Source organism: Carcharodon carcharias, chromosome 4 (assembly GCF_017639515.1).
Source record: "Carcharodon carcharias isolate sCarCar2 chromosome 4, sCarCar2.pri, whole genome shotgun sequence".
NCBI lineage: Eukaryota > Metazoa > Chordata > Chondrichthyes > Lamniformes > Lamnidae > Carcharodon > Carcharodon carcharias.
In genome coordinates, this window is record NC_054470.1 from 120936517 (window position 1) to 120963939 (window position 27423).

Sequence of the window (27423 nt, forward strand, 5' to 3'; positions counted from 1 at the left end):
CATGAAGTGTGACTGCACAGAATCAATGAGAACAATGAGACCACATCTAGAATACAGTGTACAGTTTTGGCCTCCTGATTTAAGAAAGGATATAAATACGTTAGAAGCAGTTGAAAGAAGGTTACTCAACTGATTCCTGGGATGGGGGCAGGGTTATCCAATGAGGAAGGGTTGGACAAGTTGGGCCTGTATCCATTGGAGTTTAGGAGAATGAGAGGTGATCTTATTGAAGCATATAAGATCCTGAGGGGACTTGACAGGGTGGATGCTGAAAGGGTGTTTACTCTTGTGGGAGAGACTAGGACTAGGGGACCAAGGCCTCAGTCAATTAGATTATGGTTGCTCTGTAACTCAACACCATTTATCCACTTGGCTCCACATCATGTGTAGCCTTATCCAACACAAATCTATCAATCTCACTCTTGGAAATTTCAACCTCCAGGATTTCCTGATCTTGGACACCTGCTGAACTTAAACCTCATGCAGCAACTCACCCAATAGCAAAGAACAGCAGTGCCTCAACCAATGTAACAACCAGTGTGCAGAACCCATTCCTCCACCCCCACTATCCCAACCCACTATCAAACCACCAGAATCCAGGGCTGAACAAGCTGCCTTCACCCACCCCCAGAACCTGCATCATCCCAGTGCCTGCAGCCAGATGTAATGGTATCCTTGTTCTCATTGATTCTGTGCAGTCACATTTCATGTGTCATGTGTGGAACCATACATTATAATAAAATCTATGTAAATGTACAATGATTTCATAAAACTGTACTTGAGTGTACCTTTAATCCTGTAATAGCTTTTAAAAACTTAACATGGTTTGTATTTCTCACATTTTAAGAAAAAAGCCATTCCCCCCTACTCCCTCTATGAGAACCTATTCTTCAACAGAGCGAGGACAGTTAGCTGTCCTACCGCTTTCTAAAATAAACAGTTGGGACGTGGGGGAAATCAGCCCTGGATCTTGTTCACCCCTCCGAGTGAGAAGGTACAGGACGGCATTCACCAAGATCTTGGGCAGGTCACTCACCTCTTGTTCTCCTGTGGAATGGTATGTAGCTCAGACAGAAAATACTAAATAACTCCCAAATAAAAAGTTTAAAAACCTTCGGGATTAAAAGACGCTAACAAATGTATTGACTCTGGAATACTTATACGGAATGCTTAACGCCATGACATGCTGTTGGAACAATTTGTGATTCCTCTAATATAATATTTTGCGGTGTTCACCTACTCCTCTTACTAATCATGCTTTTGATATCAGGTCAAATTTTTAATTTCAAATTCAGTTCGTTAGCAAATAACAGTTGTGGGGGTGGTTTCAAATGGCAATCACACTAATGAAATAATTCACGGAAAAGGTATCCCATGTGAATGGAACATAGGCCATTCAGCCCCTTGAGCTCGTTCCATCATGGGATGAAACAATTTCGCTGTCAGGAAGGAACATTGGCAATTTCAGTGACGTTTTGTTGAGGCAGCTTGAAAATTTATTGCAGTAAAAATCCTGCAACTTCACTCAGCGCTACATCACAATGACAGTCTGACACAAAGAAAAGATTCTGTCAGTCTCCAACAACCTCACCCTAAAACCAGTAACCTTCAGCCACCTCCCCGAAGACGTTTCTTTTGTGGCCTTTGTCGGTCCAAGTGAAAGTGCAAGTTGATCTTTCAGTTGGTCCCTCTCTCTGCCGATGAGTTCAGTTTTGGTGCACCCCTATCTCCTCATCGAAGCCCCTGCTCCTTTCACTGTAGTTAGTTAGTAGTGTTGTGCTGCTGTCTCTCAGAAACCTCTCCCAAGAGAAAGGGAGAGGAGTGCACATTTTAATATATGTGCTGCTTACACTTACTATTTTAATGGCCATATTTCTAGCGATACTGCAGAAAACAACAAAAGGGAAAAGCTGGGGTAAGCAGCCAGCAGCAGCCCAGTGTGTGTGGCCCAGGCAGCGGGAAGCAAGCAAGCCCAGGAACACAAGAGTGGAGAGGCAGCTGGGCTGACATGCTAATTCAGCGCTTTAGCAAATCAATGCCACTTGAAGAGTACAATGTGAGCCCTCAATGTACAGACGCCAGGGGACCAAGGAAATGCATTCTCAAGTATTTCACATTAAGAGGGAATAATGTGTTAATTTATAACTCTTCACCCTGTACACTTGGATTATCCATCTGTGTCAGCGATTTGACTTTGTAAATTTATCAAAAACAGGGAGAAGGGAAAGGCATCCTCCAGTCAAGAACCAGGGAATGGTACTTTAAAAAAAATGCAGTCCATTTTTGCCCCTTCAGCTCTGCTACACTGGTTGCAGTGCTCAGGGGAGTTCTGCTTGCTCTGCAGTGATTGCACCAGGTCTCATCATTCACAAATGACAGGGAGAAGCTAGTAGTGCTGCTGCTAAGACTGTTCACAACAGGCATTACTTTAGCAAAGTTAGCAAAGTCCCCGCTTACACATTCAGGCATTCATTCACACACACTCACAGTTACACACTCAAACAAACCCTCCCTCAAACACACTCACATTTACACACTTTCTCTTTCATGCACACATTTTTTAAAAAACCCAACACAGGACTAACTGCTAACATACAGACTGTGATTAAACACTGATCGAGTTCCAAGACATCACAAGCCAACAGAGGAATGAATAACTTTAGGAAAGCTTGGTTGAGTGGGTCAGCTGAGCACATGTAGGAAAAAAATGCAATGACCTGGCTGTACATCAAGCACAATGGCATTTCCAAAAATGTTAATAGTCTTGGTTAACCCTTAAAAGGACCAAATCTCAAAACTAGAAGAGCAAAATTGGAACAATTTATGGATTTCCATCATTTTTAGCAAAAGTCATTATTGAAAATGCCGAGAGCATCAAATTTAATGTGTCAAATGAAAGCACAATACAGGGCTTAATGTTACACTGGTTGCAAAGCTCTCTCTTCGACACTTTCTTCTGCACACGCCTCCATCCCGAGCACTGTGATTGGAAAACGAACGCTCCGGTTAGGTTGTACTGGCACAGCCAGATTAACCTTCTAGTTAGGTTGTACTGGCACAGCCAGATTAACCCTCTAGTTAGGTTGTACTGGCACAGCCAGATTAACCCTCTAGTTAGGTTGTACTGGCACAGCCAGATTAACCCTCTAGTTAGGTTGTACTGGTACGGGCAGATTAGTGCTCCGGTTAGGTTGTACTGGTGTAAACAGATTTTCGCAAGCGCCATGTCAGACAATGTGCAGAACGTTATTAACTGATAAGAAGTGACCTGGAATGTGTGGTGCAGAAATTCTATCACATTCAGTGCACAGCAGATAAATCACATGAATTGTCACGTAGGCTTCCCTCTGCCACCAGACCTACCAACTCTCAGTATCAAACGTGTAGGGCTACAGCATTGGGGAGGGGAACAGCCATAAGAAGGTGCTTATTCAAAAATCTGCAACCTCTACCACCTCGAAGGACAAGGGCAATACATGCATGGGAACACCACTCCCTGCAATTTCCCTTCAAGTTACATGCCATCCTGAAATGAGAATCTATCTCCATTCCTTCATCAGGGCCAGTCAAAATCCTGGAACTTCCTAACAGCACTGAGAGTGTACCTACACCACATGGACTGCAGCAGTTCACTACCACCTTCTCAAGGGCAATTAGGGATGAGTAATAAAGGCTGGTGTTATCAGCGATGCCCACATCCTGATAATGAATACATTTTAAAAAGATCCTGGAAGTAATTAAATGGGGAGAGAGGTATCTCCTAATCACAAGAAGCAAGACAAACAGATGATGAAAGCACAATCTGCAACACTGGATTGGCTTCTGCCTTTTACTCTTTGGCAGTTGGATGTAACTGAGCTGCTCCCAAAGTGATCTTACAATCACCAACAGCTCAGCTTCACACACTGTCGTACCAGGCAGAATCCACACACCACCACTCACAACACTCGTTTCAAAGAACTGACTCAGGCACAATGAACTCAATGGTCTTCTTCTGTGCTGGAAGACTCTATGATTTTATGTTGCCTATAGGCTAGAGAGAACTGATTGAAGATGAATTTGCTCTATGTTCGGTTTGCTGGATAGCTAGCAGACTGAATGGAGATTGGATCTAGGATAGAACAAGTGCAGAATGAACTGAATGCACAGTAGAATGAATGTAGAGTGTAGTGAATGTGAAGCAAAATGGATCCAATGCAGAGTGGACTATTAATTTCCCATCGTAATTAATAATCAAGCTACTCAGGAACCCGCTATGGTAGGGTTTCTGTTTGCCTGACACAGAGTGTGCACTCTCGCTTTATAGATGAACATTCCTTATCAATACATTAGAGGTACTTGGGGATGGGCGGGAAAAAGCTGATGTTTAGGAACCGTAAATTGTGCAAAAAATACCTGGTGGAATTTAATTGGCTGGAATTATGCAGTTTCCCAGCATCATCGCTTCCTGCTGGAATGTTGCAAAGTGGGAATCACAACCCCCAGATTCTGTCAATCAGCCAGGCTGGCTGCTCAATAAGCAGTGCCCCATAGCATCTGGCTCAGTTGCAATTTCTTATCACCTGTCATATCAATTCAATGCCAAACCAACCCCAAAGAACATCGCACCTACCTTCCTTCCAAGGGGTTTTGCATGCAGTTGGCTAATGAAGATTTGAATTCCTGTTTGCCAGATGGCAGTGGCTGCCTGAGCAACATCATTCACCATGGCCGGGATTCTCCGTGACCACTGGCATTGGACTTGTTCGGTGGTGTGAGTGGACAATACGGTGAGAAGGCCAAAAATCGGTTTCACAATGTCATAAAACCAATTTGTGATCATCCGCTCCAACCCCCAACCACCCAGCAGCTAGATCGTCCACCCATGTCGGCAGGAAAACACCTGTCATGTTTCACAACAGTATCTATAAGACTTGCACTTGGTGGGCAGCACTTTGCTCGGACTTCAAGGTTTGTTTGCCTACCTTGCTTCAGGCAGCACTCATGGTCATCAGCGCCAGGCTTCGCAGGCAGCACCACATCACTTTTAGGGGGGCTCATGGGCAGGTGTCTACCTACCAGACCAGCCATAAGGTGGGGGTGGCTTTTCAACAGCTGCAGGGCTGAGGCTTGCTTGGGGAAGGGGGAGAAGTGGCCTCAGGCAAGGGAAGAGGCTGCAGGGTGAGGGCTGTACTGGGGAAGGGGGCTATCCCAGGGTGTGTGGGGGGGCACATGTTGATCTGTGCAAGTGGCCTCAACAGCGTGAGGGCTGAGGACGCAGCCTCCAGAGGAGATGAGGCCGGATGGAGATGTGAGGGTGTGTGTGAGGGAGTGAATGGTGATGGCTCTTGAGCTGCCAGTGAGTGAGATGCCAGGGAATGTGTGATGGGCTGAGTGTGTGAGTTTAGAATGATGAGTTAGTTGCGTTACCTTGGCAGCATGGATGAGACCATTCACCCTCTATCTGCATTGGATGGACAACCTTTTCTGTGCAGCATTGGAACTGAGGACCACTGCCATCGCCTAGCAAGCCGGAGAGGTAATGTAACTGCCCATCCTGCAGCCACAGCGGGGGTAGAGGACGTCACAGCGAACGTCCAAAAGGCACTCAACAATTGCAGTATTCTTGCCTTTCGAGGCCATGTCTTCATTGCTGCAGTCCTAGGCTGGAAGCACTGAGCGCGGTTGTACTTTAAATGTGCTGCCTGGCACGATGAAGCAGTGAGGTGACGGCGTGGCAGGTGAATCAGACCCTGTCCGCCATGAAAACGGTGTGTTTCCTGGGAATGCATAAGTAATGTGGCAGGTTTGGGACAATGCGGTGTGAAAACCCGCCATCGCAGCCAGTGGATAAAACATCGTCTTACCCACTTGCAACCGCATTTAATGCAAATCTGGGACAATTCCGCTCCATGTGTCCAGTCACCACCGTGCTGCCGCCCCATGTGTCCAGTCACCACCATGCTGACAACAACCTTAAGGGCAGAGATTTTCACTTGGCGAGTAGGCACATGCCCGACCTGCTCAAGAATGAAATGACGCGTGTTGACGTCAGCTGAGCGTGCCAACATCAACGCGCGATAGTTCAGTCAGCGGGCATACGTCACAGTCGGCAGCACAGTCGCCGACAATTAAAAGGCCGGTTAAGGCCATTAAATAATTAATTAACTTAAATTTTTTGCTGCCCGCCAACCGTTTGCTATTTTTTTGGAAATCTCATCCATAGGCAGGTTGAGGTTTCCTAAAGCAAATAAAGATAAAATAAATGTTTTAAAATTTAATTAATAACATGTCCCACCTCGTGTGACAGAGAAACGCTTCATCTCCCTGAGGCGGCTCTGGGGGACATTATGAAGCGCTCACTCATGTGCATGCACAAAGTTCACGTTCGGCCCGCTCGCCCTGCTCCCCACCACTGCTGCTCGTGTTTCATGCTGGGCGGGCCTTAACTGGTCCGCCAGCATGAAATCACAGTCCGGTCCGATCGCGGGTGGCAGTCGGTTTCCTGACTGCCAACGCCCACCCTCTGCTGAGCCCACACGCCAAGAGCAAAATCCTGCCCTAACTATGGGCTTCAGAAATTCAATTGATTTTCAGAATGTTAGCTGGACTAGTTGGAATCCATATGGGGAATGTGGTTGTTTAGTAGATTGGGTCCTGCTAGGCTTGAGTTTTGAGTGGCCTGGGATGAGGGGTTTGTCCTGTGAGGAGAGTTGTGCAGACTGGGTCTATATTCCCTGGAGTTGAGAAGAATGAGAAGTGATCTCATCTAAACATATAAAATTCTTAAGGCGCTTGCTGAGGTCGATGTTGGGAGGATGTTTTCCTTGGTTGGGGAATGAGAACACAGGGTCACAGTCTCAGAATAAGTGGGTGGCCATTTAGGGCTGAGATCAGGAGAAATTTCTTCATTGTCAAAAGTTCACAACCTTCTTATTCTCGACCCCAGAGATCAGTGGATATTCACTCATGGAGTGTGCATATCCAATTCAGAGATTGACAAATTTTTGGTTATCAAGTGAATCAAGAGATAAGGAGATATTGGGGGAAGGCAGAGTTGAGGTTTTAAAAAAAATCAGCTACAATGTTATTGATTGGCGGAGCATTCACTCCCTCCGCTATCGACACACAGTAGCTGCAGTGTGTACCATCTACAAGATGCACTGCAGCGACTCATCGAGGCCCCTTCGACAGAACCTTCCAAACCACCAAACCTACCACCTAGAAGGACAAGGACAGCAGATACGTGGGGAACACCACTTCCTGCATCACATCCTACAAGAGAATAAAAAAAAATCTGGCTCAAAGAGCAGAATGCCCAGTCCAGTTCTTGTGTTCTCATGTTCCAGACTGCTTGGATTTTGAGATCTCACCTTCCTCCACGACTTCATCTGGAATGAATATTCTGTATCTTGCTCCAGGTTACAATCTCGGTTAAAAATTGATACCAGCATATTTTTTGAATTACATTTTTTCACATGAAGACATCAGCAGATTTCCAGCTTTGTTTCTATTATTTCTATGGCCATTATTACAACAGAACCATAGTATTGACAGGGCACTGAACTACAATACATCCCCCTTCCTACCTCGGCTTCTCCACAAACCACAAAAACTTCCCAATAACAAGGGCTGGAAGGAAGGTTTTTGAGGAAAAGGGAACTTTCAAGTTCATACCAAATATCTTTTGCTTTAGAACGAACTACGAACGCTGGTTGCCTGGACACCATAGAAAGCAGTAAGGGTGCAGTTTCTCAGCGATTGCAGCTGTGAATACCCTACCAGAAATAATGCTTCAAATTCTGTTCAAGTTACCCATGCATCAACCAATTCATGCAAACGTTTCTCCCACTGTTCTCTAAACACTGCCTGTGTTTAGTGGGCCTGTGGACATTGTGGCTCAGGTACATCAATGAACAATAGGCCAACCTATTAAATCTAATCAACAGAGGATAAAATACTGTTGGTTGGACAATTAAAACCATTATAAATACTACAAAACATGATCATCCATTGTTCCAGATACAAACATTTGAACATTTATTTGAACTATTACTGATTGCAGTGCATCAAAATCTAAGTTCTTGGACACAATTTCTGTGGTGTACTAGACTGTTTTTATATGGTGTTTATTTTGTTGGTATTTTATGAACCAGTTGTAATATTGTTAAGCATACCAATTACAACACAGATTATCTGATAAACAGACTGAACTGTTTCTTTTAATCCAAAGTTTAATTTTAAAATTTTTTCCCAGATGTTTAAATCTTTGTTTCCTACCTCCAGATGACAAATTATTTGGTAAAATGTTGCTTTTTCGCCCATCACCTTTGGAAGGTGTTTACTGCAATTTGTTTGCTTTTGTACATTGTAAACATGGTGGCCAATTTCTGTGATGTGCCTATTTGGTATTGAGTGTTAAATGATGGGGAATCTGAACTGATTTCAATTGCTCTCGCACTAATTTAGTTATTTATCCCTTTATAAAACCTACAAGTCGGCAGACTATCCATATTGGATGAGAAATGTGTCTCCCTGTGGGGTTAAGAGTTCCAATGCAAGAAAAACACTAAAGAAGGGAATTGCATGGATAATGAAAATGGAACACTGTTAATATCCCTACAAGCAAAAGATGATAATGGGCATATTATCATAAACAATAAAAATACTAAACGTTACATAAAAATTAACCAACAGCTCATTAAGATACAGTAATGAAAAGTCTATCACTTTAGCTCTAATGAGAATCACAGCTTCAATCAGCAATACAGACTCTCGCCTTCAATAATGACCAGAAAAACCTTCTCATTTTATAACAGAAAAAAAAGCTCATCAAGCCCAATTCGCAGCCCCGCCCACCTTGCACTATTCCTGTCTGTCCCAGCTAACAATTTTCCGTAATGGAAACTATCTATTCTTATCAATTCCTGCGTCTGTACAGTTAATCCTCTCCCTGGTCACCTAAGGGGTTAAAGCGCTGAAGTACATTTGTGACTTGTCAGTGACATATAATACCCTGGGTCCTTCATGCAATCAACTTTACTTGACATGTATTTGCTCATCACAGGACCCACATTACTACTGGGAAAATGAAGAAAAACCTAAATTAACACTTGACATTCAATATGGTCAAGTCCTTAATTGGCTGGTCTTCCTGAGAAAGCAATTTTCTATTCCCCAAACTGTTCGTATGTCATGTGTAGAGTGGAGCTCCTGGCCATCAGCGTGTCCCTAGCTCACTCTAATGAGTGCAGATGAATTAGTGCTACGTGACACGATTTTAACAGCTCCCCCACCCCCCAACTTCCTCCGCAGTGACAGGCATTTGGCAGAGACAGAAAGAAAAAGCAGCAAATCAACAGCACTTGCAAATAGAAACTGAATAGATTTTCTCCTCCTGCTGCAGAACAATTTTGATGTTTTTTTTTTGAAAAAGATGTTTATATAAACTGGGCTGTCTTTGGTTGCATCCCTCAACAAGGCAATATCAAAACAGAATCTCAGATAAGGCTGTGACACTGCTGATATCAGCCATTACCACCAATGCTGAGATTTCATTCAGAGTTTAGTTTAGTCATTGAGGTTTAAGTTTTAGCCAGGCAGGCAACATTCTGTTAACAATTAGTTACTGAATGAACAGAGTTAGGTGGAATAATTGGAAAGGGAGGAACGATGAGGTAGAAAAACTTGAGTCATTGCTGGTATGTTTATCAATGAGATTCAGACACAATGTGAATTTATTGCAGTGACTGGAGAGCAGTATTACTGCTGAGTACATTAGGTGCTTTCTGTTGTCCCAACAGACAGCATTCAGAGAAAAGTTTGACTTCAGGAAATCCTCACAACAACAAATAATTACAAAATGACAAAACAACCTTAATGAGTCTGCATTTCGCCATTTGAACACAATGCTTTTAAAAGCAAAGCAAATCTGGTTTTAAACCCTTCAAATAGAACACGACAAGTTTAGTTCTACATGTTGCAATTGTTTTGTTTAAATTACTTGAAAGGGAAAAATACTTACGGCAGTGGGGAAAGAGCTGGGCAGGGGGACTGATCGGATAGCTCTGTCAAAGAGCTGGGAGAGATATGATGGGCCAAATGGTATTCCGATTTTTAAAAAACACAGTTAAGAGAAAAGCTCACAGCAAATCACAGGCAAGAATTTCATACCAAAATTCAATTTTGCAGAAATCTGAATGAAATACTCTGACAATCATAGGATCTTTGAAATACCAAGCAGGTAATGAATTACTAAATGGCAAAACGCCTCACAGAATCTACTCCCCATGTCCTACATAGAGACAGATACCATCCCCCCTCAGAATGTGGCTGATTTCATTAGTAATGAGCTGGTCACTGGTTCATGCTCTCTCAATGATACCCTGATAAAGCAGCATTGACACAAGAGGAGGGAAAGAGTATAGGGCTCCGTAGACTCTTTGATCATCTCTTCAGCTGGTCATTTTAGAGCCGAAAAGTTTCAGAAAGAGTGAGCATTCAGAGTAACCAGGTTTGGGTGAACAGGCCCCGTCAGCCCATTAAAACTAATCTGCCAAAATCTACATTGAAAGCGCACTGTATTACTTTAAAGGCACTAAATATAAGTTATTGTTGTCGATTACATACAATGAGTCAATATGACCCATTTATAAAACTGTGACTAAGGGATATTCGGTTGTGGCACAATTGCAAATTAACCCTCACTCCCAACTCTGCGCCTCCCACTTCATATTGGTGACACTGAATCAGGATAGGAAAATAAATTAGTTGTTCCTTCATTAAATTTAATATTTATTTTCAACAGTTTGCAGCGTGTACTTTTGAATATCTACAGCCAGCTTTTACCTCTGCAAGAGCTCACTCATGATTTCTAACAACCAATTGGGAAATTTCAGCTATGTCAAAGGCAATGGGTGCAAAAGAGGGATCTTCAGACAAGGGTTTTTCCTCTTACTCCCCATCCCTACCACCACACTGGTCATGGTCAGCCAGCTATGCACAGACTAGAGATCATCAGCTTGGCAATGTTTAAGGGAAAATTCCACTTAAGATCATAAAAATTAGGAGGAGTCAGCCAATTGGCCCCTCGAGCCTGTTCTGCCATTCAATAAGATCATGGCTGATCTGTTTGTTGCCTTAAATCCATTTTCCTGCCTGTTTCCCAAAGTTCAGCACTTAATTCACAACTGCAGCCCAGAAAACTCCACAAAGTCTGAATTTGGAACAGCTGTGAGAGTGGTGGTACATAGATACTGTTTGTAGATAACTAATTGGTGCAATATTAAAGTGGATGCAGGAACAGAGAGACCTGGGGGGTGTATGCACATGAATCTTTGAAGGTGACAGGACAAGTTGAGAAGGGCTTTTTAAAAAAAGCAGATAGGATCCTTGGCGTGAATAATGGAGGAACAGAATACAAAAGCGAGCAAGTTATGCTGTGCTTCTATAAAACACTGGTTAGGCCTCAGCTGGAGGATTGTGTTCAATTCTTGGCATCTCACTTTAGGAAGGATGTCAAGGACATGGAGAGGGTGCAGAGGAGATTTACCAGAATGGGAGCAGGGATGAGGGACTTCAGTTAACATGGAGAGACTGGAGAAGCTGGGATTGTTCTCCTTAGAGCGGAGAAGGTTAAGAGGCATCAGAGAGGGGTTGAAAATCAAAAGGGTTTTTCTAGAGTAAATAAGAAGAAGCTGTTTCCAGTGGCAGGAGGGTGAGTAACCAGAGGGACACAGATTAAGGCAATTGGTAAATGAACCCAATGGAATGATGAGAATTATTTTTTTTCAAAAACAGAGAGAATTGTTACAATCTGGAATGCACAGCCTGAAAGGGCAGTGGAAGCAGATTCTCTAGTAACTTTCAAAAGGGAATTGCACAAATTCTTGAAAAGGAAAAAGAATTTTTGGGTAAAGAACAGGACCAATAGGAGAGCTGCTTCATACAGGCACAATGGGCTGAATGGTCTTCTGTGATGTAAGGTGCTATGGTAGCACCATTTGCTAAAGCCAGTTGGAACATCATTACAGCAGTTGAACCAACTGAGCTGAGCTTTTAGCTTCATTGCTAGTCTGTATCTGGGATCAACCTAATGGGAATGGGACCCTGTCCAACTATAAGTCAATTCTGCATCATGTAAAGCTCGAGCACACTTAACTCTCTAACAATCAGGAATAACCCATACAGGAAAGAGGGTGCAGGAACAGAAACATGTACCACAGCACCAATCCAGACTGCACTCTTTGCCAGGGCATTAATTGGCCTGGGGTTGGAGAGGGACCAGGGAAGTGGAGGGGGGGTGTGGTTAAAAATTCTACTTCCCCGAAATTCACAGTAACTGAAACTGCATTCGTCATTGGAAAGACAGCTCTCTAATTCCCGCCTGGGATGTTTCTAAAAGCAGTAAGTCACAGCTGTGATAGCATTAAACTTGTGGAAGGTGAGGTGTCAGCGCAGTTTTGACACAAACAATCACAGATGCCTTTTCATGTGTCGTGGATTGTGCCAAACAGCAAGTTGAGAGAGAGAGAAAGAAAACAGAGGGTGAAAGAGAAAAATAAGCCCACAAGAGGTCGAAACAAAAATCCCCATTCTTGATTTAGCTATTTGAAAAGGAGCTCGCAGTTTTTGAACACCACACCCAGCAGATGACATTCGTATGCTCCAGACTGCAGGAAGCATTTTCGCAATGTCAGTCTGTGCAGGCGCTAACAAGGGCAGGAATGATGGTAATGTCCCCTGATTACCAGCTGACAGGACTGGTGGTGACATCCAGCCTCATGAACTATTAAATCAGGAATAGTATTAACACCTTCTCTGGTCCATGCATTCAGACAGGGCAGTGAAAGCCACAAGAGCTTTTCAGCACTCTGCATTGATAAACCAGGGCCATATGGAAACACATTTTTATCATGCCCCAACATATATCCATAGTTACACTTTCAAGAGGCAAAATGCTGTATGTCATCACTCCAAGGTGACCAGATCTGGAGTGAAGGATTCCAGCATTTTCATGTAAAGTGACACTTGTGCAAGTCTCACTCATTCTGCACTAATGAGCCAGCAGCTATTAGCATCGACACTATATTCGCAACAGGCAGGGAACATGGCCTAATATGTCTTCCCTTAGTGGCCCCAGTACTGCATATGTCACAGACTGCCCTTTCTACCATGGATGTTTTCTTCCAAAAACATGAAAATTCAGAGAGAAAAAGAAATCCACTACTCGACAATGAGGAAAGCTGCCCTTAATGTGACATGGAGACAAGAATCAAACTGAATTCAAGAAAAAGCTACTCATCTCTTTAAAAGAAATGCTCCCCAAATTATTTGCTGCTTTTGACAGTTTTTACTCTGCGTCTATATTAAAATACGTCAGGTCAATATTACGAGAGAAATGTTGCTTTACAGAAGGCGTCTGTGCAGCCACAGCTTTACTGATGTCACTGGCTGGGAGGGAACACCATCTATTTGAGGTAAATTAGCTGAACATCAAAATACAGAGAGCCAAAAAATTGTTTGAAAATATTAGCTTGCTTTTTTAAAGTTCATCCTTTTGCTAAGAGGTAAACCTCAGGTGGTTATGGTCTAATTACTCTCTACTGACAGATGAAACCTGCAAGTGAGGGAGATAAGAGCAAGATTTCGATGTCAAAGGGTCAGTTTTTGTCCATGAGTTTTTTTAAAGGTTCAACATTGAATAGTGACCCACACAAAAGCAGCAGCTGGGTTACAAACATACAAATGAGAAGCAGGAGTAGGCCATTCAGCCCCTTGAGCCTGCTCTGCCATTCAATAAGATCACGGCTGATCTGTTTGTGGCCTTAGCGCCACACTCCGCCAACTCACAATAACCTTTGACTCCATTGTTAGTCAAAAATTTATCTACCTCTGCCTTAAAAAATATTCAATGACTCTGCCTCACTCTGGGGAAGAGTTCCAAAGATTCACAACAGTCTTGAGAGAAAAAACTTCTTCTCATCTCTGTCGTAAATGGGTTATTTGTTAATTTCTCATAAGTTATCAGGGAATCTTAATGTGACCTGTTTCTCAAATCTATCAGATACAGGCAGTTTTCTTCTGCAGCTCTCAAGCAGGTAACTAGATAAATCCTGTCACCATGGCAGCAATGCATTACTTCAATAAAATGACCACTCTCTCTCTCTCTCTACAATAAGTGTATATACTGGCTTTGGAAGGGGTGCAGCAGATTCAGCAGAATGATATGGGGGCAAAAAGGAGTTAAATTACAAGAACTGGTTGCATAGGCTAGGCTTGTATTCCCTTGAATAGAAAAGATTAAGGGCTGATGTAATTAAGATGTTCAAGATGATTAAAGTATTTGATAGGGTAGATAGAGAGAAATGATTTCCTCTGATTGGGGGGTGGGGACAGGGAAAGAGTTCAGAACAAGGGGGTGGAACCTTAAAATTCAAGCTAGACCATTAAGAGGTGATGTCAGGAGCACATCCTCACACAAAGGGGAGTGGAAATCTGGAACACCCCGCCCCACAAAGCTTTATTTTGGCAGGAAGAATATTATCTAAATGGTGAGAGATTGCAGAGATCTGAGATGCAGAGGGATCTGGGTGTCTTAGTGCATGAATCACAAAAGGCTAGTATGGAGGTACAGCAAATAGTTAGGAAAGCTACTAGAATGTTATCATTTATTGTGAGGGGATTCGAATACAAAAGTAGGAAGGTTATGCTTCAGTTGTACAGAGCACTAGTGAGACCACATCTGAAGTACTGTGCACAGTATTGGTCACCTTATTTAAGGAAGGATGTAAATGCATTGGAAGCAGTTCAGGGAAGGTTTACCAGGCTGATACCTGGAACAGGCAGGTTGTCATATGAGGAAAGGTTGGACAGACTGGGCTTGTATCCGTTGGAGTTCAGAAGAGTGAGAGGCAACTTGATTGAAACCTATAAGATCCTGAGGCGTCTTGACAGGGTGGATGTGGAGAATATGTTTCCTCTTGTGGGAGAATCTAGAACTAGGGGTCACTGTTTAAAAATAAGGGGTTTAAAATGGAGATGACGCAAAATGTTTTCTCTCAGAGGGTCATGAGTCTTTGGAACTCTCTTCCTGAGAAGGTTGTGGAAGCAGAGACTTTGAACATTTTTAAGGCAGAGGTGGGTAGATTTTTGGTAAGCAAGGGGGTGATAGGTTATCAGGGGTAGGCAGGATGCAGATTTGAGGTTACTATCAGATCAGCCATGATCTTATTGAAAGGCAGAGCAGGCTCAAGGGGCCGAGTGGCCTACTCCTGCTCCTTGTTCTTATGTAGAGGCTGGGGAGGCCCAACTAAAAATGACAAAACTTGAGTCAATACAATTTTGTTAGGCATGAGTATTCAGGGTTACAGAACCAAGGTGAGTAGATGGAATTGAGGTAGTAATCAGCCATGATCTCATTGAATGGCAGAACAGGCACAAGACAATGAACAGCCTCAACCTGTCCAGTTATTCTGAGATATTCCAGTGTCAGAAGGTCAGAGGGCCACTGCCAGAAGCTGAAAAGTTGAGAGCAGTTCACTTCCCACAGGCCTGGGATCACATAGAAACAAGATGGAAAAATGAACAAATCGTGCAGGGGGATGAAATTCGAGTGATTGTTTTGACATTGGCCAGGATCGTTCGCTGAGCGGGCGGACGCGCACCCGACCCGCTCCAGCACAAAATGATACGCGCTGACGCGAGCGAGCATCCCAATGTCATCGCATACTTGCGTGGTATTTCGCTCAGCGGGCATGAGCAGGAGTCAGCAGTGTGCCCGCCAACAATTAAAAGGCCTACTAAGGCCATTAACAATCCAACTGATGTAAAGTTTTCACTGCCTGTCCAACCTTGCGGTTGGCGGGCAGGCGAAAAGGCCAAGCAACCTCTGCATTTTTGCAAAACCTCCTCCACAGGCGGGATGAGATTTTGATCTGTCTTTAAAAAAGTTTTTTTTTGAAATTCATCCTAATTTCTAACATGTCCCTGCTCATGTGACAGAGTCACATAGTAATAAGCTTCATGACAGAGTCACATGAGGGGACATGTTTTTTTACACCTTAAAATTCTTTATCTGTTATTTTGAAAACTGTTCATCTCCCTGAGGCAGCTCTGTGCCTCAGGGAGCTTTTCCAGCGTGCACCCACCCGCATGCGCAGACTTCGCACTTGCTCTCCTCCCAACCCCGCAACCCCCCCCCCCCACCCACACACACACACACACACAGGCAGCGCTGAGTGTTGCTGTGCGCATTTTATGCTGGGCAGGCCTTAATTGACCCGCCAGCGTGAAATAGCAGCTTGGCCCTGATCACGGGCAATGGTCAGCTTCCCAACCGCCCCCACCGAGCCCGCCCAACGAGGGCAAAATTCTGCGCATTGTTTGCCTAAAGAAGTTATTCAGGTTCAAGTGCTTGGGATCAATGGTTGAACAGCAGCAACAACTTGCACTTATGTGGCACCTTTAATGTAGTAAAATGTCCCAAGACGTTTCACTGGAACATTATCAAACAAAATTTAACACCAAGCCACATTAGGAGCTATTCAGACAGGTGACCCAAAGTTAAGAGATAGGCTTTAATAAGCATCTTAAAGGAGGAGAGAGAGGTGGTGAGGTTAAGGGAGGGGATTCCAGATCTTAGGGCCCAGGCAGCTGAAGAGACACAGCAACCAGTGGTGGAGTGATTAAAATCACAAATGTCCAAGAGGCCAGAATTAGATGAGTGCAGATACCTTGGAGGGTTGTGAGGCTGCAGGAGATTACAGAGACAGGGTTGGGGGGTGAAGTCATGGAGGGATTTGAAAACAAAGATGAGAATTTTAAAATCAAGATGTTATTTGACCAGCAGCCATTGTGGGTCAGCGAGCACAGGGGTGATAGGGCTTGGTATGAATTAGGACACAAGCAGCAGATCATTGGTTGAGCTAACACTTATGAAGGATGGAAGCTGGGGGATATTGGCCAAGGGAGTGCCTAACCAGTTGCCAGGATTGGCGATTGCCTGGGCATCTATTCTCACTCAGACTCATCAGCCCGCCACTTGAATTTCCTTGTGCCATGCGAGTGAGCTTCCCAGATTCACACTTGGAGCAACCAATGTAGTGAAGGAAGCCATTCAGGGAGACCCCAGCTGGAAATTGAGGACACCGTGAGAGAAAAAAGTCAGAATTTACCAAATTCAGTCAGGTTTAATTTCCAGTTTTAACTTGCCACATGTGCTGCATTAAAAAGATACAACATATGGAACTCCAATTCAGGCCTGGAAACACCTCTCATGTCTCAGCAAACACATTATATTTTGCTTGTCTTTCTTTTAAACCTCTGGAGCTCATATGGACATTGTCAGCATTAAGAATATACACTTTCCTCTGGCAAAAGCAGCTCTGTTTAGAATTTGATAGCTGAGTGTTAAAAGGAAGAACTGAATAAATGTAAGGAAGTAAGGACACTCTTTAGTGATGCCCTGATTTCTTATGGCTTTGATTATGTTGCATTTAAGCTCCAAGAATAGCTCAAATGTATCTATACTGCATTATCTAGCTGATTCCTAGAATGCTATGACTTAAGGGATGTTTCAGAGGTTCATTGTGTTCCTCTATTTCAGAATAATATTCAACAAAAGAAGTTTGGAGTGAATTTCTGTTCTGCATATAATGGAGAGCTGTGGCCAGAGAGTGGGAGGGGTGGTGAGATTTGACCACCTTATGTTGTGATTAATAACCAGCCTTGCTCAGGCCTACAGAGGATGAGTTACCCTTGCAGAGGCCAACTGCCTATCAGCAAACCGGAGTTCAGCAGCCAGCTTTCGCCTGGGGGAAATTGCACCCACCTTTACCAAAAACATCACACGGTGCCAGAAAAACAAACGTGAGAGACAAAATAAAAAACCTTTCCAAAAAAATAGCTAAAAGAGTGGTAACTTTTTACTTTTTTTAAAAAAACTAAGTGAAAAGTATGTCTTTTTAAGTCAAAAGGAAAGCTCATGGTCACAAAGAGTTAAAAGCAGCTGTGTCCTGGGTCAAAAATAAAAATAAATCCAATCATTGACAGCCGAGTTTTTGTGGGGGCTGTATCATCTCGCTCTGAATCAGACATTACGATCAGTCAAAGTCTAACCAGGAATGACAACAAGATTTTATTCCTCCCTCATTAAGCTGGGAGATCTAAAAAGAACATTTTTTTTGTTTCTTGTTCAGTTCCATGACACCAGCTTGTTATCAATGTACAGAGTGTACAGCCTGCCTTTCCTTGAATTAACCCACTGTGTCACAATGACCTGAGTGAATAAGTTCTTACTATCACAAACAGCCCTAGTAATCTCTGGCCTCGACAGTGACACACATACACACACATCCTCACTCAACAAAACTGCCCAGTTACCAGATGTCTTACTCAGCCACTAATTAGTCACTGAGGTTACCACTTGGCTCCAAAATCTGACACTGGGGTGGGAGACTGCAGCAACATTCTGCTCAAGATCTTCCTCTCTGAGCGTTAATCAAAAAGCACACCATAGAGCATCACCTCCTCCATGCACACAGTACAGGCAGACCAGCTTAAAAAGGTTAATTGAACAATGGTGACCAACATTAATCTCATATTACTGCTCAAACGTAATAATGATGGCATTATTTCTTAAGTGTTCCCAAAAATAGTGAGTGGGAGTCAGAATTTAATTTATATCATTTGTGTCATTTCTCCCAATTAACAAAGGCCTGAGCAGTTCTTGTCAAGTGCCTGCAGAATCTTAGGGAAACGGATGCCTCATTGGCAGAATGAGGCACATAGCTCATGCATCCAGTGTGGGGTTGAAATCAAAACCCGGCACAAGATTTAAAATAATCATGCACTGGAGAATTGCAAATCCACCCACTTCAAAAATAAAATTAAACCAACAGAGATATTGTCAAGACTGAGTATGACTCTCTTGTGTCTGTTTCCATAACCTAACAGAGGGCTAGGTGTCTTGGCTTTCAATATACCACTAAAAACATTGAGTAGAATTGTTTTCTATTAATTTCTGACTCACTTACCCCTCCCCCACCATCCCACACACTTAAAATGTACAAATGCAGAGGACTTTTATTGTTTAATTTGCTAATTGGTTAATGTTTATGTTCCACTAAGATTGTCTTTAATTATAGTACAGTACTAATGATCGGTTCAGAGAGTATGGGTGACACTTTCCCCTTGTTATTTTAAAAAACAGCAGGAAGTTTAGTCCTTGCTGTTTAAAATGCCTCCTTTGCTGCTGCTTAACTTTACCAAAAAGAAGCTGAGCTGTTTTAAAATGACTTGGGTGTTTCAAACCTTCTTTTCTCTATGTCTTAAATCAGTGCTGAAGTTTCAAGATCCCATTACCACCTTCTCAGTATTTTTGTCACAAATTCTCACGTGGAAAACCTTATGTACATCCTTTGCATTTTCTGGTATCTGTCAAGAGATGTCGAGAACATCAAAAGATGTCTTTGGAAATGGATCAATTTGAACTTATTTTGGTGAATTCAAAAATCTGTACTTAATATATGTGTAAGACCATCGAAAGCACATTACTTTACAGCCTAGTTAAGCAGTCTTGAAATCGGGGAAAAAATACAGCAATACATAGATTAAAACCAGATCACCTTCCTGATGTGAAAAACACAGAACAAGAATGGCAGAATGTCACACAGGAAAGGTCTATTGGCAGCAGAGGCAGAGGCTCAGAACCTCTGGTCAGTCTCAACCTGTGACAGATCAAAAAGCCGCCCAGTCCTCCCCCTCCCTGCCCCCCGCCCGCCACCCCCCGAAAGATTTGCCTCAGCAGTTACTCTTTTCAGGGTTATCGGGGTCCTGAGGCAAGTCTGACCCTTTGAAACATTCCGACACTTTTACAAGTAAAGAAATAATAAAAATAGGATTAAAGCCGAGTCTTCTGGTACCTTCTCCTTGGGAAAAGCAAAATAAATCTAGCCGCGGCAGTTCAAATGTAAATCTGCTGAGGAATGTGGGCCATCCCTTCCACAGCCTAGGTCATTTACATGTAAACACATCGAGTGAGGGGAATACAATCTCCAGCTGCCCATATACCTGCTGTCACAGGTGATTGCTACATCCTGACCCACTACTACTGAAATCATCTCACTCGCACTTTCACTTTTTACGTCCTGCTTACCCAAAAGAAAACAAAACTACCCAAAAGAAAATCACAAAACAAATACATCTTCAAAATACTTGCCCAGTATAACTCCATTAAATTTATCATTTATGCTAAATTATATTTCTTTAAAAAAAGATGATGCTTCCATTAAGTGCAGAAAACAGCAACCTGATTGTTAGTTCATGGTGATATTTAAAGTTGTTCTTTTTATATATTGTACTAAGTTGTATTCTTTCTCTTGAACTGTGTTTTATTTCCCTGTAAAATAATCTGCTTTTCATTCTGCAATCAAATATTAACCTTCATTGGTGTTTCAGATCTGCAGCCACTAGATTTGAGTGCTCAGAATCTTGAGGACAGACAGAAGTTAGTAAATGCACGGTTCATATTCCACAAACACTGATGCAGGCTGCATAACATATTCCCAAAATAATTCTGATTTCTCTATTACATAACAAACCAAACAGTAAATGATTTATCTGTTCCACTGATGACAGCAGCACTCAATCATTTGATCATCTTCAGTACTGATGCAGCATTTATTTATTTTTACGACATGATATTTAAAATTTAATTGCTCACAACCAAAATATTTGCCTCCTTGCGTCACTTTTCAAAATGCAACTCACCTGGGCTAAAGCGTATTTGCGACAAGATCATAGACAGCAACACATTACTCAGGCACTTTTTACGTTTCAACTTTTGGACAAAGAAGTATGATTGCTTGTTTCAATAATCTTCCCTTTTTGATGTTCCTAGGAATTCCCTCCAATGTTAGCTTGGAGTTTGGAGTGAAAAGTATTTTCATTTTTAAATAGCAATCAGTTCTGAGGTAATTATTGAAAGTTATAAGACTCCAATTTGATAGACAAATTTAAATTGTCACAAACAAATTAACCCCTCGATGCTTCAATACAATTTTTCCATCAAACGCATGGAGCTTGACAATGTGGTTTCCCTCACCAGCCTCCGTCCCAGCACCCCCAGTTGTGAAAATTGGGAAAAGTTCTGTAGTCTTGTGTTATTCTCCAAGTCACCAATGATTCAATGCTCAATAGGCGTGCAAGTTCCAGGGCTGGAAAGTATTCCTGTTGTTCAATGGGTTTTGTTCTGAAGAACCAATTCAATGTTTTTAAACAACAAAAAAAACTTATTTTCTGTTATTCATAAGCAGGGACTGATTACTTTCATTGATCATACCAACAAAATAAAATCTACCTCCAAAATGTCCTTGCACTGCACAGAAACCTATCTCAAATTGCAATTTATTCTGTGTCATTTAAGCGAATGCCTGGGGAAGGAATATTTATGTAAAGTGAGCAGAACATGAGAAATCATACCCCAATTCTTTTAAATCTGCATTCACTATTGATTCCAGCTGTGAATTCCTATTTAGTGAATTTGTGTTTTGTATCAGTCACGCATTTTCCCTTGTTTAGAACTCAAATTACATAAAGTCACTTTCTACAGTTATCATCTGTGTGTGTCTTCCATTATTACTGTCAAAAAAAAACTGTAACATAAAGCATCGAGCAATTTATATCACAGACAATCTACTGTTACAAATTTAAACTGGGCATGAGATTGTGTGACATTAAATCCCTTGCACTCTTCCATAGGGATTCCAGTTATGTGCATATTCCTGCTCTGTAAAAAACAATTAAGTAATAAAGATATTCACTTTGCAGGAATTGATTGTAACAATTAATGAAGCCAATTAACATTCAATTTTTTTTTGCTATTTGACGTATTTAAATCAATACACAAAAAGAATATTCCAGTATCCCGCAGCCCTTGCACTGATTACGACCAGGGAGCTCTGGAAGCTTTATTCTCCTTAACTCAGTCTTGAGTCAAGCGAGTAATTTATGTCTGAAAATAACTGCCCTCCCCCACCACCCACCCTGTAATAAAGAGGAATCTGTGATTCAAGAAAGTCGGTTTTCACCAGTGCTTCTTCTGCAAAGTATCATTCGAACGCAAAATTCAACCATCCACACTCAAAATCAAGAGCTCTGGGCGAGGGATACAAGTCCACAAAGCAAAAAGGATACTTCATTGTCTTAGAAAACCTTGTACCTCTTTTGACCAAATCCCACTGCATTCAAGGAATTGCAGAACAGTATCTTCTCGCATGGAATTCAAATAATCTATTTGGGTTCCATAGAATTTTTCACAAATTCTTTACAAAGAAATAAGTTTTCTTCTTTTAGTGTATACATAAATAATTTTAGATGTGCCAATGATTGAAACATGGTCCTTCCTATTCCCAATTTATCATATTATTTTAATATAAAATTACTGTTTTACAGGAATTCTCACATTTCTTCACGGCACTGATAATGCTATTGATCTCATGTAAAGACAACCCAGAAGAAGCATTAAAGCCAGAGCCCAACTGCTCTCCTCTACCTGCGCTGTCTCCGTCTCACTACATTACTCAGTAACACTTTGCAGAATGCTGTCGCATCTGTTCCACTTGCTTTCACTACATGAAAGCTTTCCTTCCAAAGTGAACCTGTACTGACTGGAAGGATAACGATGCACGCCTGCAAGTCTCAAAATGGGGATTAACATCGCAGCACACAAAAGCAGTTTGTTCAAGCCATCTACAGACAGAGGGGCCAGAGCTCGGAAGAGCTATATTCTCCTGCTACTCATTGTTTCTGTCCCTTGCTGCTTGCAGGGAAGCAATCCACCCAAAGAGTAAATATCCTCTACCAAAAAAACAATCGACCGAGAGGCAGGGTGAAGAGAAGATAGAGTCTGCCTGTGCTCAGTGAGTGGAGCAGCATAGGGTGCACTCTTCTAAAAGCAGTAACTGGGGTCCCTCTACAGGAAACAAAATTCACCTGCTTTAAATCAATATATCCCAAATACTTAAGAGTCTTGCTTGAAAAGAGATGGAGTACCAAATAGTTAAAAATGGGACAATAAATTTATTAACCATCATTAATAGTATTTTCATTTGTTGTGAGCTGGATGAGTACTAGGCTGCAGTGAACGTCTTCACTCCTGGGCTGTCTCTTCTATTCCTAATGACCAAACTAGGCAAGAATTCCACATGTCAGAACACTGGAAGAGAGGAACAACCCTGTAGAAAGGTTGAGTTTGAACTTCCCTGCCCTTGTTTGAGCTGCATCCAAGAAGAAACTATTGCTTTCATTCAGCGGAGCCAACAATTTTGCAAGACGACCAGGGAGCAGGCAGGGCACGTATCAGTGAGTGCCTGGTACAGAGACACCCACTTCTGTGATTAATTATCAGTTATTACTGGCCCTGCAACAAGATTTCTGCTCTCCCATCAGAAGGAGCATGCCAAGTCTCAGCTGCTTGTAAAGTGGCCCCTAGTGCAGACATAACACTGGGGGAAAAGCCAAGATATTACTCGGACAAGAGAGAAGGGTAGGAGAATGGAGAGAGAGAGAGAGAGAGAGAGAGAAAACGAGAGACCGAAGAACAGAAACTGTCTCTGCACAAGATACTAATGATCCCACTGCTGAACTCTGGCATGGATTGCAGTTCAACACTCCGACCCTCACCGCAGCATATAAACCTGCATTCTACCACATGAAGCCAATTAAAGAACTCAGAGAGGCCCCTCAACCTACTATCAGTTTCAGCTGAGGTCTGTCAGTCGGGGGAGACGGGACACGGTGCTGTTTATTGGAGGCACTCGAGGTACAATCAACTCCACTCAACGGCAAGCCTTTCTGGAACTCTATGTGAAACTTTACAGCTACCAGTTCCTGCTGTACTTTGATTTTCTTCCTCCTTTTCCTCAAACTAAGCAGAGACATACTCTTAGGGAGGTAATGAGTGCAGGCGTGCACAAACCAGTCACAGCAACACAGCTGCTCAGTGACAATAAAATGGCATGAATCTATACCAAAAAATAACACTACAGCAGGCTGAATGGAGAAAAAATAAACTGGGAAAGAAAACAAAACAAAAACATGCAAAAAAAAATAGAATTTAAATCAAACTCACCTGTTGGGACATTCTGAAGAGCAGGTTAGTCTCGGAGTTCTGCCATGTCCCCATGAAACCAGGCTCTGTAGATGCTGCTCTTGTGCTGAACTGCATGGAGTAGTTGGGTACTTAAGTCTCTTAAAGTGAAGTCGCTTGCTCTGACTCACACACACACACACACTCTCTCTCTCTCTCTCTGACTTTTTTTTCTCTCTCCCTCACATTCCCTTCTGCTGCTCCTGACTGCAAGGTATTGGTGGGTGTTTGAGCCTCTTGGCTGTTAGTAGCAAGATGTGCAGTTAAGAATCTGGCTGCAATCGTGCTTTCCTTGGGGGGGTCAGTGTTCCTTTCGCACCTCCTGAACAGATACCCCGATCATTTATGCATAGACTGTGAATCCCAAAGCACGCCCTGTACAGCTTAACAGCTGCCAGTCAGGTGTGCAGGCAACACGGATGAGACCTGACCATCAGCTCACCCTCCCAGTGACTGGATGTCATTGGATAACAGCGCAAAGAACTCAAAGCTCTAGCCTTACTGGCAGGCACAGAATGACATCCTGTGGCAACTCCACACAGGCAGAGAGGGGTGGGAGGGGAGGGGGGGTGGTGGGTGAGCAGGGGAATTACATTCAGCAACTCGGAGCTGAACAATTTAGGAATTTAGAGATCAGGAGGGGAAAAAATCTATGGCATTTTCTGACAATCCTTTGCTTCTTTAAAGCTGGAGCTCGATAATGGAACCTCACCCTATGGCACAGTAGAAAGCACTCGAGTGATAGCTCTGTGTCATTAGTGTGTCAATGAGAAATAATGAGCAAATGTACACAATAGTGACACAAATGCACATTCCCCTCTTTCTCCCTAAAAGCTTTCCTACAAACTTTCCCTCCACATGCACTCTTGACTACATTCAATTCACTGCCATTAGATTAAAAAGCATCAAGGCAAAAAATGCTGGTTTAGACAAGAAATACACAAAAACACACATCAAAAATAAAATAACATAGCCCAGGATTATTGCACCAATGTCCACCTTTGGTCCAAGAAAAGATCCCATAGGTGGAATTTTCATTGCGATCAATAATGCCACACAGTAGCTGCACTCTCAAACCTCCTCTCCCTCGTTCTGTCTCCCTTTAAAAATTAGCTACCCTCTTGATTTCTGAAGTGGCACTCAGTTCTCCAGTCAAGCTGCATACTCTGCTTCTGACCTTCCTGCTAATGGCTGTTATTTGTGAGGCTAAAGGACACTGCCAATAGCACGCTCTAGCTCTCCCTCTCTGTCCCGCAGTCCTCCCAGCCTAGACAGCCTGCAGTAGCAGCAGCAGCACCTGCAGTAATGGACTCCCTTATTAAAACTGTTATTCTGCAAGACTTGAAATTCCCCCTAGACTGGGGCCATGTCAAAGCCGATATAATTAACTAGGAAGCTCAGCAACGGATCAATTACCAGACAAGCAAGTGATAGTGAAATCAATGGAAGATCATCAGCCACATTATCAGTGTTGCAACTCATTAGGATAAAACGGAGGAATACTCTCAAAGCAAGCTGAAGTGAGCTAGCATTCCCAAACAAAGGGCTAATTTGGACCCCTGCTGTGAACATTCTGTATTAGAATTAGCCTTTTCTTTTCTTAAACGCTGCAGCCCCATAACTAAATGTGACAGGCTGAGCAAAGCAGTTTATTAAGATACCAACTCCAAGTTTATTTACTTCATAAACTTGCCCTTAGAAAAATCAATAGAGTCTGTGCAGGGATTATTAGGCTGACTAACTAATACATCCAGTTCTAGGCTTCTCAACCAAGAGTGTTCAACAATAAGATACCAGCAAGGTCTCTGTACTGGAGAAATGTTCCTGTGCTGGATTTTTTTTTTGTTGATGCTAACTTTGTTATAGTGTGAACATTAACATCAGAGTAAGCCAGACACTGAGGATGGCTGTCTGAATCTTTCCAGGGAAAGCTGCCATTTGTCATACAGGAATGTGCAAGAATCTCCAAGCTTTACATCATCCAAACTCTTATCTGTAAACCCTCCAACACTTATTTTTTGCTATATATACAAAGCCACTGCTGAGCTATGCTTTGGTACCTGTTTTCCATGCCTCACATTCGGCAAGAAATAACATAGGGCCACTTTACTTGAGAATTATACTATTCATTAAAAATCAAATGGGCCGCAACCTCTGATTTTTGTGGTAGCACAGATGAGACTATGAGCTACAGAAAACGAAAGTGCTTAATTTGTCAGAACTATCCCTGTAGTTAAAAGAAAGATTTTTTTAAAAACAAAATTCAACGGAACACAGCAAACCTTCACAAAGTGCAGTGCCTGAGATGATTTCCATTTCACATTTTACAATCACACAAAACTAATTGATGCAGAGAACCCTGGAGTAACTTCCACTGAAATGGGACAACTTGAGTTCAGAGGTAAGGCAGGGGTAGCAGTTACTGGGATCATTCTATTCACTGTCAAGACGAGTCTGCACCTTTCCTGTCACTGTCCGGTACCAGCTGTGTAAAATATTCACTGATCACATCTATGTCAGGTAAACAAGTTTGAGTCTAGTTCGTATGCTTGGACAGACTCCGCAATCTCACAAAATCGATATGCTTTTAGGAACAATTATTTTTTAAAAATATATTATCGTGTGCAGAGAAACGATATATTTTTTTCTGAAAGTATTTTGCTTTTTAACATATTGTTAATTTTAAAAATTCCATACATCGATTGTAATTTTTCTTATTCAGACTGAACGATCAGCCTTTGCACCGATTACTGTCTGTAAGTGTCCAGCCAAAACTCTCCTTTTGCCATTTCCTCTTTATGTTCTATTTCTGACAATAATAACGCTTCTTTTCCGGAAGTAATTCGAAACTCACGCTTGCATTTTTTTAAAAAAAAGGAATAAAAAAATTTCAATTTGTTTCCCAATTCTTGGGAACAGAATGAAAGCATTACAACCCCCAAACAGACAAATTATTAAACAATTCATCCATTTAAAAGTTAGCAAGAAAGTAGTGTTATCCCCTGATCGCCCTTCGATCCGCCAATCCTGATTAGATATCAACCAGAAAACCGAATCTTTAGCAGAAACTTTAACAAATTGCAATGATGATAGAAAATCCGGTGCTCGCCATCGGAAATCATTCTGAACACTTCAAAAACAAGATCTAACTTTTACTTCATAGTTTTAAAAAAGTGAATGCGTGCTTGGTATGGAAGCTTTTTATAAAAAAAACTATAAAGGTAGCGATGCCCCACTTAATAATTTGGGGAGGTAGCCAAGCAATGTCAGCAGAATGGAGTATTGTCTCTTTCAGT

The 27423-nt window shown here is 42.3% G+C and overlaps 1 protein-coding gene across 4 annotated transcripts in view; it reads right to left on the reverse strand.

Moving 5' to 3' along the window:
* Positions 1-27423, reverse strand: part of bnc2 (basonuclin 2) — a 592281-nt gene that overhangs the window by 397391 nt on the left and 167467 nt on the right. For 2 of the 4 annotated variants that reach the window (XM_041186051.1, XM_041186050.1), the window contains exon 1: positions 24110-24373. The exons of the other annotated variants lie outside the window; for them this stretch is intronic. In XM_041186051.1, the coding sequence (XP_041041985.1) occupies positions 24110-24205 (96 nt within the window). In that variant the 5' untranslated portion in view covers positions 24206-24373. Of the gene's footprint in view, positions 1-24109; positions 24374-27423 lie in introns of those variants that run through there. 4 annotated transcript variants of the gene reach the window in all.